General features: G+C 39.0%; 1 protein-coding gene across 1 annotated transcript in view; it reads left to right on the top strand.

The window, feature by feature from the left end:
- Positions 1-23,397, top strand: part of wdr27 (WD repeat domain 27) — a 215,713-nt gene that overhangs the window by 21,753 nt on the left and 170,563 nt on the right. The window contains exons 14-19 of the mRNA XM_042333122.1: positions 626-700; positions 1,152-1,258; positions 2,828-2,917; positions 10,178-10,299; positions 15,860-15,993; positions 20,509-20,606. Of these exons, the coding sequence (XP_042189056.1) occupies positions 626-700; positions 1,152-1,258; positions 2,828-2,917; positions 10,178-10,299; positions 15,860-15,993; positions 20,509-20,606 (626 nt within the window). The remainder of the gene's footprint in view (positions 1-625; positions 701-1,151; positions 1,259-2,827; positions 2,918-10,177; positions 10,300-15,859; positions 15,994-20,508; positions 20,607-23,397) is intronic.

A 23,397-nucleotide genomic window follows, 5' to 3' on the forward strand; every position in this document is an offset into this window, starting at 1 on the left:
ACAAAAGTAAGTTTGTGATGTTATTCAGTTGAATGTGACTTGCATATTGAACTGCATTCAGTGTGACATTGCCAGTTATTACACTTTACAATATAACATGTGAAGCACTTTCAGAAATAATAATAATCATCATCCTTGCATTTGATATAGCGCTTTTCACGTCTTCTAGACATCTCAAAGTGCTTCACAGATATACATATACTGTAAAGTGAATTAACTGTATATTTGTGGGTGAAACACGTCAACCAATTGAGCACAGCAGTGTCCCACAACAGTCGTGTATTGAAGTGACCAGTTTTATTATTGTTTTTTTCCTTGAGGGATTATTATCAGGAATAAGGAAAGTTGCCCAAGGTTTCGCCCTGCCGGGAATTGAATCCAGGTCTCTCGCTTGCTTAGTGAGTGCTCTAACCACTGAGCCACAGTACTCCACAAATATCCTCCCAACCTGAAAGGTGGTACATCAAATGCAAGGATTATTATTAATATGAATACACATTTCCCACTGTTTCCTTATTCATTACATTGAGATAATTAAAATCTGCCCAATTGAAATGTATCCGTCTCTCATTTTGCCATGTAACACTTGTAACACTGATGCTCTTGGGATAATATTGTGTTGCAGGATGAATCTGTTCTCATCTAAAGTAAATTCCTCAAGACATTCTAACTCTGCAGTGCAGACCAAAAATAACCGCAAGTAAGAAAGCTGTTTACTAGCAAATCTGCTTTTTCATACTGTGCTTACTGAAATCTATTTGATTCATTGTAATGAAGTCTATGCAGGTCTGAATATTTTTGATAATGGGCAAGAGTTTTGATGTGACAATTCAGTTAGTAATAAGGTAATGTGGTAGTTTTCCTTCCACCAGCAGGGAAGAATCTGATTTCTCCTTTTCCCTAAAAAGATGGATCCTCATTAGTAAAAACAGACAGTGACAGAAATGTACAGCACCTCAATCAGTCTCTTATTCAAACAAACTACAACTTCACATCTTCGTCTGGTACAACACATTTTGTGTTCATTTTGAGTGAAATAATAAATATGAAAAATGTACAAAGTATAATCCGTTTTGATGCTTTGAAGAATTAATGTGTATTATATATTTCGGTATATAATTCTGAGTCTTATTGTTATGTTTTTTCTATAGGGGATTTACCAAAGAATACCCATTGGACAGCCTGGCACCAAACAAACTGTACAAACAAGTGGTTGTTTCAAACAAACCAACAGCTGTATGCTGCCTGCAGTATTCAGGTAACTACAGGAATTGCTGAAAGTTGTTTTATAATCAATCAGGAGTTTGTCAAATTTTTAAAGGTTAAAGTTTATAAGGTTTTACCCAAGTTAAATACCCTGCAGTTTGCTTTGTTTCAATGATGGACTTTTATACAAAATTATCTATTCTCTGTGATAGCCATGGTTTGTTATTTTAACCTTGAGATGTTGGATCCACATGGGAACAAATGAGCTGTTAACAGTATTTTCCCTTTATAGTGGAATCATGCTACTGCTACTTTAATTTCATCGACACAGCAGCCAAATTAATATAACTGGTTTATCCTGCAATATTGTATTCGGCAGTAATTGCAGTGACTGGACTGTGGAGTGTTCCTCACGTACACAATTAACCAGGCATCCACTCTTGATTTCCCTGCTGTTTCATGTTTTTAATAATGTTAAAATATCAGCTCTCTAATAAGGTTTAAATATGATCCCTTAAAAGGTCTTCCTTAAAAAGTTTCAGTGGTCTGTTCGAGAACTTTTAAGGGCCCATTCCTGAGTGGAAGCTGAATCAGTTTATACCGCCTGCAGTTATACTGCAGTGGTGTGAATTAATGATCTGCCAAAACCACTTTCTCAAGGTTGATAAGTGTAGCTTAAGCTGGAAATTCACTTTGCGTTCTGTTACTTCATGTTACGAGGCTTTTGCTACTGAATTTGTCTCTTCTGGATACTTGCTTCAACATGCACCTCATTAAAATGCATAAGGTATGTGGTTGCTGGATTGTGTATTTAAATGGGACCAAATGCCGTTTGAATTACTGTTGCATTTAGTTTCATACAGTGGCATTTGTATTTCTCTTGGCGTGTAGTGAGGAAGACGTTCCCAACCACATGGAAAATTGGCGAAGTTAAACTGGCAGACATTTTAAGCACTGGAGTGCAGCTGGCTGCGATCGAGTGTCTTCTCACAAATCAAATAACATACAAAGGAGATTAATTGTTAGTTTTAAGTGGTTAAATTTGTGTGTTGTACCATATTATTCTGCATTAATAACTACTACATTAATAACCAATGCAGCAGTATTCTCAAACCTTGAAGCTTGGTGATATTCATTCTTCCATCCCAAAATGTCATGAAATACAAGTCCTCGACTCACACTCTCAAACTTGGAATTATCTGCATCCCCTCAACTTTTCAACAGTGTATTTGCTTGCACCCATTGTTTTGTGATCTGAATAACAGCTCCCAGGTGTGCAGTGAGCTCACTGCACTTGCATATTTTCCTCCAGTTGCAAAATAGAAGGAAACTTGTATTCAAACTGACATCCTTGAACTCTATGAGCAGACAGGCACCTGGGTGAGGAAAGACTACTTTTCACTGCATAAGATCTAAGATGAATTCATCATGAAATAATTCTTTTGAAGTGCCAGGGTCCACAATGCTAATAAAATTCATCAGAATATTCATCTGTGGTAACTGCTTGTAAGTTGTTTGGGGCAAGACGAGGTGTTTAAAAATAATAACTTGTTATCAAGAAAAACCTTTTCATGGTAATATAAACTATTAAACTTAAGTCCCTGATTGACCTTTTTTTCAGGAGATGGAAAGCGGCTTGCCTGTGGTCTGGCTGACAAAACAATGCTTGTGTATACTTCTTCACTTGCAGGATCCCCGGCAGTGTTTAAAGGTAACAATTACGAGTAGTTTAAGGTATAAGATAGCAGTACCTTTTTCTGTGTATTACGGCAATACAATTACAAATGAATCCTTTGAAGCAATTGAAGTATTACAGATTTTGATCCATGAATTCCAACCAGATGCTGAAGCTGAATAGTTCCGTCTTTCAGTAACCGCAAAAGAAATTGATGCTCTGGAAATGTTGCGATGATTTGCAGTGAAAAGTGCAAAATAAATTGGGGTTGAGCTGCTAAGACCACATTGAGGAGATGGTTTCACCAATGCATTGTTTCATACTATGCAGTATAAATGCGAATCATAGAACTTGCAGGCTTATCCAATTTGATTTTCTCTTTAGAATAATGTTTTAAATGTTTTTCAGTAGGCTCACTAGTTATGTAGTAATATTTAAGCGCCTTGGGGCATCCTCCCGATGTGAAAGACATTATATAAATGTGAATTTGTATTACATTGTAATACACAATTAACGCATGATATTGCGGTTCTGTGCACATCCTTAGTTGTGGAGGCACATATAGCTCAACTTCTAGCCTATATGATGAGAAGCAAAAGTTTGTCTTTCTCGTATTATCCTCCTTGAGTGGGAGGAAGCAGAATCTCTTTGGTGCTGCACTGTCTCTAAGGTGAAATGCTTTCTCTGGCGGTCTCAGTAGTCCAGTTCCTGAGTCATGCAGGTCCGCAGTAATCCAGGGCACTGCAGATGACAGCCAACCAGCCTGGCTCATCAGCAGGACTTGGAAGAACAGACCCATCACTGGGGGCAGGAAATCTTCCCACTCAGCTCCCATTAACCATGCAAGCCAAAGCCCTAACAGGTAGAGTGGTCCTAGCTGGACAAGTAGGCAATGCTCTCAATGATAAGTTATGCGGTTTTAGCTGATTATACTCCAACAGCACCCCAATGCACACTCTGGGGTCCCCAAGCTTGGTTTTTACCAACTTACGCCAAATACTCTCCAGAATTAGGTAAGCATGGTTCAATTTAACCTTCTTGGTTCCTTGACGAGTGCAGTGTGAACTGGAAATTAATTTCTCATTCTGTTACTTATGTTAAGAGGGTTTTGCTACTGAGCTTCTCTCTTCTGGGATATGTATTTAAACACACACCTCATTAAAACACACAGAAATCCTCCTACCCTTTTCTTCATCGCTCTCTTGCATGGTCTGCTCACTAGTATTAATGAACTTTTGGCTCTGCACTTATAATGGGATTTCAACTGGAATGTTATCAAATCATACAAGCATTCAAGTCCTAAGAAAGAACTTAAGTTTATCCTTTTGAAATGATCTTTCAGCCCCTATCCCCCGAATCTCCGGAATTCCTTGCCCCAATCTGCCACACCTGAAGACTTTCGTTTTCGACCATGCCTTTGGTCACCTCCTCTCCCTTTTAGGCTTGGCATCAAGCCACGCCATTGTTGAGCGCTCCTTGACACTACCTGCTCGAAGAGGGCTATAAAAATATTGATTCGATATTATTGTTGATCAATCTGATGGTTTTCATAATATCTGACTGTGTTAATTAGTGTATAATGTAATATAGGTATTAGGTGTGAATACTGCCCCACCACCAAACTTCACCACAGTTGCTATGGCTACAGTTCCCATCTGCTAGACAAAAGGTTGAGAAGGAAAATAATTTCTCCTTGTGTCCTGGCCACCATATTCCCTCAAATAAAAATGGTTCCTCATTCCTGGGGTGTTGGTGGGACAATGCTGTGTGCAACTCGTTGCCACATTTCATCCTCAAAATAATAATAATAATCCTTGCATTTGATATAGCGCCTTATCATGTCTTCGAGATGTCTTAAAGCGCTTCATAGAATATACTGTAATGTGAATTGAATGTGTTTATTTTGTAGGTGTTTGACTGAAAAATACAGTCAAAGACTTTATCCTGTGAAGCACTTTGAGATGATGTGATAAGGTACTATATCAAATGCAGGGATTATTGTTATTATTTTTATACTCTGATGGTGATCTGCGGATGGGAACAGTAACCTTATCAATTGTGATGAAGCTTGATGGGGTTTGTGGGGGATTTCACATCCAAACAAATCAATAATTAAAGCCTTTATTGGCTGAGGGTTTGACTATGTGGTGATTATTCCATCATATCTGGCTCAAGATTTGTGAAGGACCATTGGTATAACTGGTAAGGACAAGACAGCAGTTGAGTGGAAGATGTAACCATAGAAGAATAGGATAAACTGGATAGGTTAGACCTTTTTTCTCCTTTTTTCACTGGAGAAGAGATGTTTAAGACGGGACCTAATATAAGTGTTTAAAACAATAGCAGGTTTCATAAGGTTAGCATAGACGGGCTAACTATGCTAACCTTATTGAACCCTTCTATAGTTTTCTCTGCCTCACAGGCATGGACTGGTTGGGCCAAGGGGCCTGTGTCCATGCTGTGCATTCTTTGTAAATCTTTGACAAGAGGCTAATAAGGTTAAAGCAATATATCAGAGAAATAAGAAAGCAGCAGCAAATGGGATCCAAATAATTGCTTTTCCTGTGTTAGTAATCAACTATTTGTAACAGGATTTAAAAATATTGATGTATTTTTATGCTGACCTGTGGGAACTCAACTCCGATGCTAACCTCATTAATGACTTTCATAAAGGATTAATACCGTCTGTCATTGGTGTCCAAGCAGAATTTCCATATGAGACATATCTGGGTACATACAGAGTTCAATAGTCTCAAATCCCATTATGAATCCTTGCATATTAGAACTCAGTGTGTTATTTCAGATAGGTCATGTAAGGAATAAGTTAGGAACAGATGTTATAAAAGATCAAAAGATAGCAGATGTGTTAAAACAATTTTTCACATCAGTTTTCACAAATGAAGACTGTGGTCAATTTCCACATCCAATTCTGGCTTGAGGATCTTCAACACACCAATATCAATATATACTATGAGGAAATTCAGAGTTGAATGTCTATAAGGCACCGGCCCAAACACTCTTAGGATCTGCCTGGAAACCTCAAAGGGAATAGGTGAGGCTTTGGTTAATGTTTGAGGAGCAACATAAACACTGACGTTATATCTGAGGACTGGAGGATAGCAAATGTTATCTGGTTGTTCAAAAAAGAACTGAGACATGATCCTGGAAATTGTAGCTCAGTTAGCCTAACATCTGTGGTGGGGGAAATACACGAGAGGATTATACAGGATGTTATAAATACTAATTTAAAGAGCATAGATGTTATAAGGGATAGTCAGCATGGGGGCAATAGATCATGCCTCACAAATTATTAGAATTCTTTGAGGAAGAACTGAACTCGTGTATAAGAACTATCCAGGATATTCTGTAGTTTACTGGAAGAAGCTATTCGAAAGTTCCACATCTGAGGCTTTTAAACAAAGTTAAAGCTCATAGAGTTAAAGGCAACCTTGGTAATTGGCTTAGCAACAGGAACTATAAAATGATGATACAGGCTAATCCTTTAAGCACTTTTTGATATAGCACTGTCTTACTAATAACCTAAAGGAAAGCTTCCTGTGCTAAAAATATGATCAACTTCTGGTTTGTCCAGTCGCTGCTGATGTTGCTTTCTGCCCTTTAAACACGAATGCTAGGCACAAGAAGCTTTGCTGATGTCACTTGCCACACACTGCACATACACACAATGCACAGGAAGTGCCGCTAATGTCACTTTCTTTATGCTCTGCGTGTGTGTTGTGTGCAGGAAGTGCCACTAGTGCCCCTTTGGAAAGAAAGTGTTACTTTCACATGAACACAAAGCGCAGGAAGTCATTTCAATGGTGATCCAACAACTGGAAGTCAGACATTTATTGCACTTCGCTTATAATATTCATAAATGGGGTGGAATATTTAGTGGGGTCTAAAATATAATGTTTGCAATCTAGATTTGTTGCTTTAATTGCACTAACCTGTTTTGTAAATATTTTAGAGCGAAATTATTTCCCGGCAAATCGCAAATTCAGTAAAATCAGTAAAACAAAAAGCTGACTAACTCTGGCAGGAAATGTTTTGTCTTCACAATAGCACCAGAGAGGATTAAGTGAAGAACCAAGGGATGTATTCCAGTTATAAGTTATGAGGAGGGACTTGCAGAACTGACTTTACTTATATTAGAAAAATAAGTCTGAGGAAGGACATGATCTATTTCTTTAAAATGCTGAGAAGTGTAGATCATTTAATTGTAAACATTTGGATAAACTTGGTCTGTTAGAGCAGAACGTGAGGACTTTGTTTAAAACTAACAATAGCCCAAGTGATTTTTGAAGGATTCATTCCCCACAGAGTTTATATGGAACAGACTTTGTTTCATTAAGAGCAGTTTGCTGGTATTCCCTAGCACTTTTGTTTTCTTTGTTTTTGAAACTGAAGGTGATGTCATTGGTGAAGAGAAGAAAGGTCAGTTTTAATTGTGGAGATGGGTGAATATTATGGATAGTTTTACTTTGAAGGGAAGTCGAATACTGTTTTTTTTTAATGGTTTGTTGAAGGAGAGAGGCTTAAACTCCATCCGAAATCCCTTCGCCTTGCTCCTTTTCTCACCTCTTTCAAAGTCTGTCTCTTTGACTTGGTTTCAGTCATCATCTCTCCTCTGTTTGGTCCCCACCCTATCCAAATCCAACCTTCCAGCTTAGGTGCAACCCCTCAACTGTCCTCCTGACTTGAAAGGTGCTAATTGCAATTTGTTGTTAATAATAATAATAATAATCCTTGCATTTGATATAGCACTTTTCACGTCGGGAGGACGTCCCAAAGTGCTTCACAGAACACACTGTAAAGTGAATTGACTGTATATTTGTGGGCGAACGTCGCAGCCAATTGCGCACAGCAATGTCCCACAAACAGTCGTAGATTGAAAATGACCAATTTATTATTGTTTTTGGTTTTTGGAGGGATTATTATTAGGCGTGTGGAGTAAGGAAACTTGCCCAAGGTTTCGCCCTGCCTGGTTTCTAATGTTCAACAAATACCAGTTTAAAACTCTCCTTTTTAGATGTAATCATAATAAACACAAGAGGGCAGCAGAGAAACGGCACTCTGCAAGAACCAGTGGTGTGGACAGTTTTTTAAAAAAAACTGAAATAAAACTGTTTTGCTTATCTATGCTTTAAATTTAAAAAGATGTTAATAATAAATTATAATGATAATCCTTGCAATTGAAATAGGGCCTCATCACATCATTGATATGTATCAAAGCTCATCACAGGATATATTGTAAAATGGATTGACTGTGTATTTTGTGTTCATTTTTTAATAACTTTCATATTACATAACCACTTTGATATAAAAGAGAGGTTTCAAAGCACTTTACAAACTAAGGTTATTAGAAATGAAGTGAAATATTTAAAATAATCAAATAGCAGTTCAACTGTGCCAGCAGCATCCTACAAACAAATCTCTATTTTTTAAAAGATAGCTTTAGAAAAATGTCCCATATTTAATGGGTATGAATTACAGTGGGATCATTCTCCCATCAAAGTTCCTAGGTGGATTATTGAAATATCTGCGAACTTTCAATAAACTATCTTTTAATATAAATATTAACTTCATGCACAAATTGTTGAGAGTGAAGTGGCTTCACTTCCATCAGTATTAACTTAGCATTAGTTGTGTGTGTGTGTCATTAATTTATTTGCAGGTAATATTTCAAGCACTGTATTTTGGCAAAGGTTCACAATGCAGTTTTAAAAAATAAAATGATAAATAATGATAATTGGGGCTGTTGACTAATTCAAATCAGTTTAAGTGCAGAATTTCAGTTAAACGTTTTAACATACTTTATAATAATCATAATAATAATAATAATTGTCTTACAGTTGGTATAGTGTCTTTCATGTGAGGAAGCCATCTCAATAAGTCCTTCACAGGATTTAATGTGAAGTGGAGGGACTGTGTATTTGTAGGTGAACAAGGCAGCCCAATTGCATACAGCATTGTCCCACAAACAGCTGCTTATCTGGTTTGTATGTCTTCTATTAACTGATCGGGGTATTTTTCTTATATTTTTGAATCAGTGATTTGAGAATTACTTGGTTTAAGGAGAAGGAAAATTCTCCAGTTGGTACCCTCGTCTTTGACTAAATTCCTATCGCTCAAAGTCCAATTACTCCAATAATGAACAATTATGTTTCATTCTCTAGTACAACTCAATTTGCCAGATAGTCCTGCAGCTAGAATCAATTTTTGTTGGCTTTGGGATCCTATATAAATGGAGAATACTGACATTTATTGTTGGCTCCAATATGGAAGCAATACTTGTACTTGCAACTGAAATTACAAAGTGGGGACTGTAACTATTTCTAACCATGAGGTGCATTGAATGAAATATGGTTTGTGTTTGGTGCCTAGGCAGGCAAGGTGTTGATTAATTAACTAATTAGGTAAACGATTAAGTAACTGGAGGGGTTTCATGGCGTTGGCTTGTCATACATACAGAGAAGTCAGGGAGATATCGAGATCTACTGACATCCAACCTCTTAAGAGCACTCAAATATCAAAATTTTAATGATAATTTGAATCGAAGACTGCAACAGCCAATGCTTTTCAGTGATAAGTGCTGCCTTGATTCAAATATTTTAACCTCATTCCTGCCTGATCTGAGGTCTGGAACCAAGAAGGTAGGTGTGTGGGGTGCTCCCATGATTCTGCTAATGTTGCCTGTAACTTGCTGCCAATAAGCGTCAGAGATTGTCCGCTCCCCCAGTGCAACCTTCTCAAATGCCCTATTTGTTGGACTCCCCAGCTTCACCATCCACAGGATCCAGTTGATCCAAAAGTCCGCCACCTACATTCTCACCCTTACTAAACTCTGTACTAACATCACACCAGTTCTAGCCAGGCTCCACTGGCTCCCTATCATCAAATAGATCGATTTCAAGATCCTCACACTCGTTTTCATATTCTTTCATGCCCTGTCGCCTCCCTGCCTCGACTGGCTCCAGCCTCCTGCATGTCCCCCGTGCCTTCCATTCCACCGTTGGCGGCGGTGCTTTCAGCCTAGAAACTCTGGGTCACCCTTCCTCTATCCCTCTGCCTTGCCCCTTCCTTCCCCATCTTCAGGTCGCGCCTGAGGAGCACTATGTAAATGCAAGTTGTTGTTTTGCTTATCTCATCTTGCATTAGCAACTGAGTGGAGTGGGACTTGATTCTGCGTCTATTGCTATTCTGTCGTTCTGACTGCTGACGTGCTTCTTCAGGTAGTTGAATTAGTAAGATGTATTCTAAGCCTTTTTCTGTGTTTTTCACTTCTGATTTAAGGTCACGATGGAGCAGTGTCTTGTGTTAGTTGGTCCCAAAATAATAAATGGCTGCTATCGGCATCTGAAGACCAAACGCTGTGGATCTGGCCAGCTCAAGGCTCAAAACCAGCACTGATCTTGGTAAATGTTTGTTATATTCATAATGAGATGTTATGCAATGGAAGGATATCGAAATTACATTATTCTATAACAAGATGTTGCAGTCATACCAAAAATGAGTGCAATAATAAGGTTCTTTATGGTGATCGAGATTGGAAGCATTTTTCACCTAGGTTGGGAATATTTGGAACACAAAATTTTGGATATGTGAAACAGGATCCCAACAAAAGAAGTTAATGCTGATTTACTTTCAGAAAAAAGCTGGATGAATATTAGAGGCCAAATATTCCATCTAAATTAAACCTGTAAGTCCAGTTTGACTTAAAAATTAAGATTGAGCAGAAAAATTCTTCATTTTTTTGGGGAAGCTTATTCTTTTTAAGACTATAGAAAACCTATGTAGACTGAATTTAAGATCTTTCCACAATTGATGTTGCATTTTAAGATACAATAGTTTTACATGCTAAGGTTAGGTGGAATTTTTAGGTCTCTGCAAATGTATGTACTATACACTTGAGTCTGTGAATCCAGATCATCAATGCCCTAACCACTGAGCTATAGAACTCCACATCATATGGCACAGTACGTCATATGGCTTCTGCCAGTCAATTTGGGCTGCCGCCTCTACAAAAAAAAGTGTGTGATTAGTTGCTTTTCTCCCCGAGTGCCTTAAAATGGACTGTTTAATTTAATTCAATAGTGGGTAAGAAAATTTTACATTAGTAGCTTAGTGGTTTCCCTGAGCGGTTAATTGTGTCTGTTTTTCAATCCAAAACAAGTATACTCTTCCGATTAACTAAAAAATAGGCAAAGAAAAAATTGCTGTGTTTTATCTTTTATCCAATTGAATCACACAGACGTCTAAAACTATCAGTGATTTGGGATCAATCCTTTAGCAAGGTTATAATTTGAGTATCATATTCTGTGAAAGTCAGACATGTATCATTACAACACGACAGAGCAACTTTCAACCACTTAAACATTACTCATTTTCTGAAATGCGATTAGTTTTGAGCCCTGCTTCTTTATTAGATGTATAAATCCAAACAACAATGCACACAAATGTATTATTACGATTTTCCAGTTGACAGCTGTGTACAGCATTCTAGACTGCGATAAAGTCTAATTCCATGACATCATTTCAGACCAATCCACCCGGACTGTTATGATAGTGAGGTAACATCCTCAAAATGAGTGTGCTGTATATACTCTGCATTTGTATAGAAAAAAAATAGGACTCATGGGTCTTATAGCCTGGCAACAGTGAAATACGTACAATGTAATGAGCTCTGTAGATATGCAGTATTGCACAATCTTACATTCACTTATGTTTTGTTTTAGATAATGATTTGGTATCATTTTAAGATTTCTGAATTATTTCTTGGACTGAACCTGAATTCAGAGAGAAATATGCATAATGCCATAAGATTTAAAAGAATCCTGACGAACTTCCTGTTAGATCGTAGGCTTCATATTCTAAGTTTGATTTGTGATGGAGAAACGAAATAACATAATAAGAGCATATTCTTCCTCTTTCTATTGTACATGATTAATCTCCCAAACTGTAAGACTCAATAACTCTGTTGCAATTACTAACTCGTTCTAACTTTTGAATTGACTGTTAATGCTATTTTATGACTGAATTCATGACCAGCTCTTATAAAGGGTTTAAAAACAAATACCCAAAGCACAAACAAAATTGAGCAACGTAACTTCGCTCTTAGCAGCACAATTGCAGCATTAGTGACCTAGTACATCTAATAAGTGACCTCAGTAAGGTGTTTTGCTGGTTATCTTAAGTATAACTGGTATATCAACCTCTTTACTTTTTATTTAGTGATACGTACAGAAACAGGTCTTTGACCCAACTAGGTCATGCTACTGTTCATAGTCCACATGAGGCACCATTCCTGCTATTGCCCTCTCCAATACCTCTCTATTCCCCTCTCCCTCATATCTCCATCAGGTTTCTTCTTAAATACATTGGTGCTTTTTTCCTCACGGCTTCCGGCAATGACTTCCACATTTTCACTAACTCCACATGAAGAAGTTACTCAAAAACTCCCTGTTAGACCTATCTTATATTTATACCCTCCCTCTCTGGTCTTGCCAACAAGTGGAAACAGTTTATTAACGTCCACCTTATTGAATCATTTTATCCCCCCAAATTCCCTCATCAGGATCTTTCTCAATTGTTTCAACTGCAGTTTCTAATAATTTGGCCTCTCGTATATCTGCTCTACCTTCTCAGTTGTATTCTGTGATGCAATGCTCAGCTGCCGTGCTCAAAGGAGGTTCCACAAACAAGTCATAATTTTGTTTAGTCATCTGACAATCTGGGCACTACATTGCTTGATAGAATTTATGAAACTCCGCATTAATTCCTACTGAATTCACCACTATTTCTCTCTTCAAAGTTAAGACTGAGTTCAACCATTTGCCAATTTCTAGACACTTTAAAATGTTACATAGATTTAGGCCATTTTTCCTGTTTGGGAAGAAAAGTAAAATAATTTAAAAAACTACTGAGACACCAGAAGTGGTTAAAGTAGCTTGACTGGTATCAGAATTGTATCCATGATGACCCGATCGAAATATCCTGGGTTATCGAATGAAATAGTTACATTCTGTATTCCTGTTTGATTTGTGTTTAAGTAGCATCAGGAAGTGAGTGAAATAATAACGACAAAGTTACATTCGTAAAGTGCCTTTCACGTCAGGAGGACGTCCCAAGGAGCTAAACAGTCAGTGTTTCGGACTCGAGCTGGGGATCGGGATTGGGGAGAATGGAGGCAGTGGGGGAAGCAGGGTGCTCGAAACGCACGGTTGAAGAGGAGGGTCGTGAGCTGGATCTTGAAGGAGGCAAGGGAAGGGACAAGGTGGAGGGACTGCGGGATGGAGTTTCAGAGGGTGGGGGCAGAGTGGCAGAAGGCCCACCTGCCAATGGTGGGGCGGGTGAGGTGGGGGACATGAAGCAGGCCAGAGCCCGCTGAAAGGAGGGAGCGGGCAGGATGGTAGGGGGTTAGGAGATTGCAGAGGTAGGGGAGAGTGAGGTCATGGAGGGCTCTGAAGGTGAGGACCAAGAAGGTGAGGACCTTGAACTGTATCTTCTATAATAATAATAATAATCCTTGCATTTGATATAGCGCTTTTCACGTCAGGAGGACGTCCCAAAGCGCTTAACAGAACACACTGTAAAGTGAATTGACTGTATATTTGTGGGTGAACGCGCCAGCCAATTGTGCACAGCAATATCCCACACACAGCCGTGGATTGAAAATGATGTTGCGGAGGAGGACAAAGGCAGAGCGGGTCATGGCATGGATGTGGGGTAGAAAGGATAGTTGAAGGTCAAACAAGACGCCAAGGTTCTGGACTGGCTTAGTGAGGTGGAGTGTGCAACCATGGATGGTGATGGTGATGCTGTCAGTGCCTGAGGTGAGGAGGCGCTGACGGAAGCCAATCAGGAGAGCCTCGTTCCTGTTGACATTCAACTGAAGAAAGTTAGCTCTCATCCAGGACTTGTTGTCTGACAGACATTCTGTCAGGACAGCTGTGGTCCTGAAGTCAAAGGTAGAGGCAGAGAGGTAGAGTTGGGTGTCATCCGCATACATGTGGAAGTTGACCCCATGTCTTTGGATAATGTTATTAAGACAGAGCACATTGATATTGAAGAGGAGGGGACCAAGGATAGAGCCCTGAGGAATGCTCCACGAGATGGTGCGGGGGCTAGAGGAGGGGCTGTTTGTGGAGATGAAGTGGAGAATGTGTGAGAGGTACGATCTGAACCATTCAAGGACAGAACCGTGAAAGTTAAGATGAGAGGAGCAGCTGTGGATGAGGTTGACAGTATCGAAGGCAGCAGAGAGGTCAAGGAGGATGAGGAAGCAGAGTGAGCCGTGGTTGTAGATGGTAATAATGTTATTTGTGACTTTGACCAGGGCTGTTTCTGTGCTGTGGCTAGCACGGACACCCGATTGGAGGGGTTCGTGAAGGGAGTGGCGAGAGAGGATGGAGTGAAGCTGGGAAGCAACGACTTGTTCCAGGGCCTTGGAGAGGAAAGGGAGTTTGGAAATGGGGTGATAGTTTGAGTGCAGGAATGGGTCCAGGGAGGGTTTTTTAAGGATAGGTGTGATGACGGCCGTTTTTAAAGTGGTGTGAACGGTACCAGTGGATAGGGAGAGGTTAATGATATCTGTGAGTAGAGGGGCAAGGAGGTCGAGCTGGGAGGTAAGGATTAAGGAATGGGGTCGAGGGAGCAGGTGGTCGTTTCATGTGGGTTATAGTGGTGGTGAGAGAGGAGTGGGAGACAGGTTCGAAAATGTGGAGGGAGGGTGGCTCAGGGCCAGGATGTGAGGGGGAGATGGGGTGGGGGTAGTAGGTAGAAGGAAAGAGGCAGTTGAGTGGATCCCCTCAACTTTGGATTCGAGGAAGTCCAGCATCGCCTGGAGGTTCGCATTGGAGGTGAGGATGGGGGAGGCGTGAGAGGGTTGGGCGGAGGAGTCGATTAGCAGTACAGCTATAAATGTATAGCTTTACACAGCAGCTGAGCACTGCAGAGATGTGGCTGCCTTGAAGGGAGGAAGCATAGGCTGTTTGTGAGCTGCACTCTATGGATAGTTGTCAGATGTATTTGAGAAAAGACTCAGGTCTGCATTTGTGATGTCCTGTAGCTCAGTGGTTGTGGTGTCCTGTAGCTCGGTGGTTAGAGCACTTGCCTCACAAGCGAGAGACCTGGGTTCGATTCCCGCCAGAGTGAAACCTTGGGCAAGTTTCCTTATTCCACACGCCTGATAATAATCCCTCAAGAAAAAAACCCAATAATAATTTGGTCACGAATGCCATAAGTACCATCCGTCTTCTATTAAACTTGCTTTGTAGCTTTTGTAAAGGGTAAATACCACACATATATGATAAGATCGAATAGAACTAGAGTTCAAGTTAGTTCTAGAGGATAGGTGCATAATCGGAAACTGTGACTGTAGCTCCATGCATATTTATGCAGTAACTTTGTCTTTGCTTGTCCAGCATGTGTAGGACTATTATTTGTTAGTGTTATTGTGGGTGTAGCTGAGGATCCTTAAAAGATCATTTGTAAAACCTGTTGGTTCGATATTAACCTGTAATGTTGTCTTCTCATTGGGGCTTAGTCTGCCATTATGAATGGCAGATGTGTTTTTACTTATATATACAAAAAAGGGATTGTCGCATTTCTTGTGTCCATTTTTTATGTCCCAGATTTAACTGTCCATTTTTTATGTCCCAGATTTAACAGTCCTTTCAAACGAGTGCACGTGGTAAAATACATTTACATTAATTGCAACTCTGATGCAGTTATCACTATTTCAGTGCATCAGTTGCTGTGATTTCACAGAATTTAGTTTTGTATCTGTAAGAATAAGCCAAATGTGAATATTACTTACTATAATAGAGTGATATTGAGATGATTCCACACCTAATTTTGTGGCAAAAACAAAACATTAGCTTAATTGGACACCGTACAAACTATTTTCATTGATATGTGGTCGTTCATCTTAAATCCTACTAAAGAAGTACAATGACTAAGTCTGTGTATTTTTAGGGGGCTGACACCTTTCTGAAGCCAGCACGGTCTGCTCAGTTCTACTATATGGACAAATTTCTGTTGTTTGCTTCTGGATCAGAGTTTCAGCTGCACAGATACCATTTGGATACCAGCAGAGATGACATTAAAAGGTTTGTGTAAAGCTAATTTTATAAGATTTCTTTTTAAACTTGTAGCCTTCTTTTCTTGGTAATTTCATTTTTGTTTGGGCCCTCTTCAAGTGTTGGATGTTAATGGTAGAGAATAGGACACATCTCTGTGCTGCATAACACAGGTTTGTAGTAGGTTCAGAAACTCTTGAAGTCCTATCGGTAATGCAATGATCTGATACAAGTACTGAAATTTTGGATGTCCATGTGTGTTAGATGTTGGAAGTAATGTTACCTTCTTGTATCTTAACACAATAGAAGAGAATTTCTCCTTGTGTCCTGGCCAACAATCCCCTAAATAAAATAAAATTGTTGATTCCCCTCATAGCTGTTTGTAGGACTTTGCTATGTGCAAATAAATGGCTTCCTGTGTTCACCTGCCCGTGCTCTCCGTTCAGTGGGCTCCGGCCTGCTCCATGTCTCCCGTCCGACCCGCTCTATCATCGGCGGCCAGGCTTTCAGCCTCTCCGCCCCCACACTCTGGAACTCCATCCCACGGTCCCTTTGCCTCGCTTCCTCCCTTGCCTCCTTCAAGGTCGGTCTCAAGACCCTTCACTTCGACCGTGCATTTGGTCGCCCTCCCACCTGTCTTCCTTCCCTCACCCCTACACCACCCTCCCCATGCTCTGGCTCCGACTCCTAACTGTTCAACGCTTTGGGACGTCCTCCCGACGTGAATTTTGTTGTCGTTGTTCACCTACAAATACACAGTCACATCACTTTCCAATGTATCCTTTTTTGAGATGTCCTTTGCACATGAAAGATGCAGTACCAGATTCAAGGATTATTATTATGTTATTACAGTTTAAATCACTCTGTAGAGGTAACTTATTAATGTTTTTCAGTCATGGGTCAGCCAGACCAATAACACTGCTACTTTAGATATGAATAGATGTTACTTTTCTTAATATATTTGTTTTCTTCCTAAAATAGCTACTTTTTGCAGGAGGTTGATATTTTGTTCACCAGGTATTTTGTCAAGTCATTTTTGAAAAGTCTTATTAACAGTCCAAGTTGCACCGATGATTATAGAAAATATATTTGTTGTACATAAATCCACATTCGAATTGTAGATTGATACATTTCCTGATTTTCTCTATTTCTTTATTTTTCACATTGTAATCACTTGGGATTGAATATAGGTTATTATGTCTAATTAGATGCTCTTATTGTACTAGGCATGATGACAATATGTGGTTTATTATTATTTTTCTGAAGCCACAATCCACATTCTCAATATATTGTTCAGTTAGCATTTAATTTTTTCACAATATCTGCTGGAAGGAAACAATTTTTGAACATTTATTTTCCAGTTTAGTTCAGGGAGAGTGCAGGTTAGATTTAAAAGGATGTTACCAAGAATTAGTGGGTCCAATTATTGAAAGATTGTACAGGTTAGAACGTTTTTCTCTAATCACCAAGAGGTTCTCAAGGAATTCCTGAAACCTGTTATTCATCTAGAGTTAACTCGATGTTCTTTTAAGAATTCCAGAAAACAGGCCCCAAGGTTCAAACTTAATTCATTAATTTGCCAAATTTTGCGCATTCTGAAATATTCTGTTAATAGATATATAAACCCAGGTGGAATTTCTAACCCTATGTTTATTAACTACAGTCTTATCTGCTTCATTTAAAAAAAAGTGCACATAGACATCCAAAAAAAGCTTAGGATGGGCCAAAATGACCAAAAATAAATCTTGGACAGCTTACAATCTGGCAAACCGTCCTACATTATCTAAAACCTCTTTTCTGGTACCTTGGGAATGCCTATTAATATAGATGTTGAACATGCTACAAATGTCGGCCTCTGATATTAGGCCAAAATAAATGCCTGCAAGCTTTCTTTAAGTGTCCACCTTTCAGGGCACGTGGTGCTTCCTGGAGGCAGTTCACAGCAAAGATTATTCAGGTCTAGACCTTAATGTAGTGCTGCTAAGAAGCATTGGCAGAGATATGATGTGTTCAAAGTTGAAGGTTTCTAAGACAAATTAGTGAGCTGCAGCTAGTGGACATGTCAATAAAGTATGCATTTAAAATTGTAGAACCAGAAAACAGTTCAATTTGACCTCATAGGTCTTGGATCAACTTAAATTTATGGTGATGTTTGAGAAATGGTTAATACAGAAGTAGGTCTTTCTGTCTGTTTGGCCATTTTATTAGATCATGGCAGATCTTTCATTTCCGATTTCCTCACTTTTTACTTCCCAAGTTTCTGTCTCTCTCTTTTAAACATCCCAATTCATTCTGCCTCTACGCCCTTCTGAAGATCTTTCTCTTTTCTTCGTCACTCTCCTCTCTCCTTGACTCAGGGTCAAGCTCTGCCAACATTAAATGGTCCGAGACGCTACCTGCCTGAAGGCCGCTATATAAATGCAAGTTATTGTTCTGAGGCAGTGCATTCCACACTCTCACAATACTTTGTGTGACGAAATATCTTCTGATCTTGCTTCTAAGCAGCTTAGCTCTAATTTTAAGATTATTTTCCTTGGTTTAGTTTATCCACCAATACTAATCTTAATATCTTTGTACCTTGAGTGCTTATTTACTTTTTTTCCAAGTTGCCATATTTTGGGGTATTTATATACTAAACTTAAAACAGATGTGTTGTGGACTTTATATTTTTTCATAATTTTACCACTTGTTGGCATATGATCAATATTGGGCTGAGTGGTCCACAGATTCAATACTTTACAGTGCTTTATTTTGGTGCCTTTACCACTACTCTATTTCAATAGTGTACATCTGAGTTAGATTTATTGTTGGGAGACCAAGAGCTGTTTGATTTCTGTGTTCGCTGTTGGGTTTGGTTGTGAGGGAAGAAGAAGAGAGTCAGGTGGCCAAGAAGTGTTACATTCTTAGGGTACATTCCATTGACTCTTCTCGTGTGGGGATTTAGGGGTCTCTGATGCCTGCAGATATTCTCACCAAAGCAGATCAGTCTATTCCTTACTTTTATATTGTCCTTTATGACTCAACCCCCTCTCTCCACTTTTCTTGAAAGATTGGCTGGTGCTCTGAAGTACTCATAACCAAGTTTAAAAAGTTCCCTTGACCTGATAAATGTTGCTTGGTTATAGAAGTTCTTGAATGCTTCTGTATTTTTTTAATCTACTTTTTGTGCAAATATGTTCCATGGTCATCGATACTAGTGGGGAGAAATACTGAGAGAAATTTCACTTGGGTCTGCATTTGTGGTGTCCTGCAGTTCAGTGGTTAGAGCACTTGTCTCACAAGCGATTCCCGGCAGAGCGAAACCTTGGGCAAGTTTCCTTACTCCACACGCCTGATAATAATCCCTCAAGAAAAAAACAATAATAATTTGGTCACTTCAATCCATGACAGTTTGTGGGACACTGCTGTGCGCAATTGGCTGCCGCGTTTTGCCCACAAAAATGCAGTCAATTCACTTTACAGTATATTCTGTGAAGTGCTTTGAGATGTCTAGAAGACGTGAAAAGCGCTATATCAAATTCAAGGATTATTATTATTTATTCTTTTTATATAGCATTTTAGAGTGTTCAGAATTTATCAAATTGTTGAATTCAGAATAAATTTTGTAGTTGGTTTTCTGTAGTTTTTGAAAACTTACAGAAAACTAGCTTCAAAGTTAAAGCTGTGTGAAAGAATTTGCCTAATTCTGCCAATCTAAAATTCAATAAATCTAGAAAAAGGTGAAATTTCTTCCCTAAATGTTCTGATTATATAATCTAATGTAGGGTATATCCTGCTCTTTATTTTCACTTAAGTTCAATCAGAGTCTGTATTTCCTCAGGAAATTATTGTGCCACAATAATTAGGCCATATTATTGTGCCATTGAAACTTCATGAACGTTCAAGCTACTGGCAATTATAAGGTTTCCTGACATTTAACCCAGAAAATATACAGTCAATTCAATTTACAGTATAACCTTTGAACCGCTTTGAGATGTTTCAATGACATGATAAGGTGCTATATCAAATGTAAGGATTATGATTATTATTAAAATGGAACCGTGCTGACCAGAAAGGTGTTGTGAGCTACAACTGGCCCCTGTGCTCACAGCCACAGTTTTAGTAGTTCATCTCATTTCAAACTCTCTGTAACCTTGAAATGCATTGCAGTCAGAGGTGTTCTGTACATTCTATATATATATATATAGTGCATAATAAAAACAGAAGTTGCTGGGAACACTCAGCAGATCAGACAGCATCTATGGAGAGGAGAAAGTGAGTTAAAGTTTCAGGTCAATGACCTTTCGCCAAAACTGTCGATGACCTTTCGCCATCGATCTTTCGCTGAAAGGTCGATGATAGAACCTTTCGCCAGTTTGATATCTCATTCAAAGGATGGCATCCTCAACAATGCAGCACACCCAGCACTGCATTGGAGTATCAATTTAGACGATATGAGTTCCACAGCTTGACATATGGCTTGCACCCACAACCTTCTGACTCAGAGGCGAGAGCGCTACCAGCTGAGCCAGACTGACACACATTTCAAACCTTGTTTCTCTACAGTTATAAAAAGAAGAGCAGAAGCAAATTAGTTGGCAAATTCAAGATGACTGCCACCCAGGAGATCACCTGCCTGTCAGCCGTGAATGACTTCTATTCTTGTATCCTTTATTGATCACATCATAGATACAGTATACCTTTTCTGTTTTTGGCAGGGAGCAAGGAAGATTTGCACAGTTTGTGTTTGTATAATTTAAAGTCCTTAAATGCTTAAACTGTCAATTAATATCAGCACACAGGACAAATGAGAACTGGGTTCAAATAGAAAAAAGAGAGTACTTGTGGAAATTGTGATGTTGTACTGCGGGAAATATTGAGAGCAGTTTGGAACAATATAATCTGACATTTATATAATCTAATATAATATAACATTATGAGTTAGTCAGATATGGTTATGACATACACAGGTGGAGCAGTGGAGAAACAAATTACAGAGGTTTTAAATCATTAATCCATTTTGGCAGATACATAGCAAATGAAAATGAACACTGATAAATGTAAAGTAGATTACAGGTAAATTGACAAAATGTGTATAATGAAATGAGTGAATTGGAGCTGGGAGACTAATCAGGGCCTGCGAGTAAAGTTGTCCAATGTCAGATGTTGTAAAGCAATTTTAAAAGCTAATCAAATACACTAGGGTGTATAACCATTGTATTCTAAAACACTAAGTGTGTAGAATTATACTTTAACAATAGACTTTAACAATAGACTTCACCTGGAGTAATGTGCTTAATTTTGGTCACAGTATCACAAAAAAGATCTACTTGCATTAGGAATGTTACAGAAAAGAGCAATGCGACTAATCATGAGAGTAACGGCATGAGATCCAAAGGATCAGAGAAACATTAACATTGTCTTTATAGGGCTTTACAAAGTGATCTTGTTTACGTATATCAAGTATATAAATGTTATAGATAAGATGAACTTGAAATTAGGTCCACAGGACATAATTGGATAGAAAAGGAAAACAGAAAGCTTATTTTGGTTAAAGACTGGTAAATATTGGAGATGCAGAGCAAGATAGGCAAAATCAATAGGTTTATTCAAATTCTAATTTGATGGGAAAGTCTGTTTACTAGAAGGATGAACTTCAGTGGGCTTGGTAACTTTTTCTCATCTCTCTTTTCTCATGTAAAATCCCTTAATTGAGAGATGAAATAAATGCGCACCAAACAGATTGTTCACTCACCGTTCACTTACTTATTATAATCAAAGAAAAATATCAATATTGTTCATGTCTTCGCACATTTGTCGACAAATTGGGGTGAATGAATAGCACTCATCAGTGACTGTTTTTGATCTTGTTGCCTTAGGTTTATGTGTAGATGCCAAAATAAGCCACCCAATGCTGAATCATCTACACATCAAGAATGCTATAAACACCATAGGTGTTTTCCCAATTTTAAACCATAGGGAAACTATGGGGCTAGGGAAATCCTTTGGAGCATGAGAATCATACTTCAACAAGAGGCATGTGTTGTCTTTAAATGTGCAGTTTTACGTTGACTAGCTATCAGATTTAATCATTAATCATTGTGCTGCTGTTTGCTGTGATATATTTCTGCTCAAATATATTTAATTCAAAAGAATCTTTGCATGAGCTTGGAATTCTAGACTGAAAAATTATCCTGCCGATGGACGGAATAGGATACTAAATAATGTTTTGATTTGCAATGAAAAAGCAAACATTTGGCTAAATTGGAATGGGAAAATACCAAGGAAGTATTTATTACATAGCTTTTTCCCACTAGCTTGCAATCTTCTCTGGTGCTCTGCATAGGGACAGAGGCTTCAGATTGTTTTTCATTGCTACTGGTAAAATTCTTATGCAAGCAGTCATAACCTATCCATTTCTGTCTTTGTTCCAATGACATACATTATACCACACTGGTGTCTTTTCCCAGAACGGTTGAAAAACAGCAAATCCTGCAGATACTTAGACTTGTCTCAGACTGATTGTCTGGAACTCTGCTTGGATGTCGATCTGCTGGACACAGCTTATTTTTCCGCAGCATTGTGGTCACTTTCCATTGTTACAGACGTATATGCATATTTCTGATCTGCAGATCCTCAGTTTTCTTTTTCTTCTTTTTATAGCCTTACTCATTTTATATACCAAACTCATGACACATCTTTTCTATCATAACTATCACGAAGAGCCCAATTTAAAAAACAGCAATAACGATTTGCACTTATATAGTACCTTTCATGTAGGTGAACATTTCCAAGCAATAACGAATATCTGAGTGGGAACACAAGCTGTGAGGGAGGTGCTGGTGAGGGGGAGTAGGGGGAAGGTGGCTGAAGACACAGTCAAAAGGTTTTTTAAACTAATTTCAAAAGCAGAGAAAAAGAGAGGCCAAGATGGAGGGATTTTGGAAGAGTTACAGGAGTGGGAACTAAGTGATAGAATGCTTGCCTGCAAATAGTGTGCTGGACTGGATAAGGAACATGAAGGAGGTCAGAGATGGTGTAGTCAAGGTGATGGATGGGAGAATAACACCACTGAAGTAGGATGGCACAAGCATTTGAAGGCAAGAATGAAGATCTTGAGGAACAAAGGTAGGAATGTTGATCCACTGAGGGATGGGGAGCCAGTGGAGCAAGGTGAGGATAGGGGCAGAGGGCAACAACAACAACAAGATTGCATTTATAGAGTGCCTTTCACGTTGGGAGGACGTCCCAAGGCGCTGTACAGTTGGGTCGGGACCCGAGCAGGGGGGAAATGGTCAGGGTGAGGGGAGGGAAGGGAGGGAGCGAGGAGGGGGTAGAGAGTCGGGAGGGGAGGACTAGAGTTTGGGAGCTCAGTGTGGGAGAGGATGTGGGTTGCTTTTTACTTGGATGATTTGGAGCTTGTGGTGGGTGAAGTTAGGGGGAAGCAGGCAAGCA

Source organism: Callorhinchus milii, unplaced genomic scaffold (genome assembly GCF_018977255.1).
Source record: "Callorhinchus milii isolate IMCB2004 unplaced genomic scaffold, IMCB_Cmil_1.0 Scaffold3, whole genome shotgun sequence".
Classification (NCBI taxonomy): Eukaryota; Metazoa; Chordata; class Chondrichthyes; order Chimaeriformes; family Callorhinchidae; genus Callorhinchus; species Callorhinchus milii.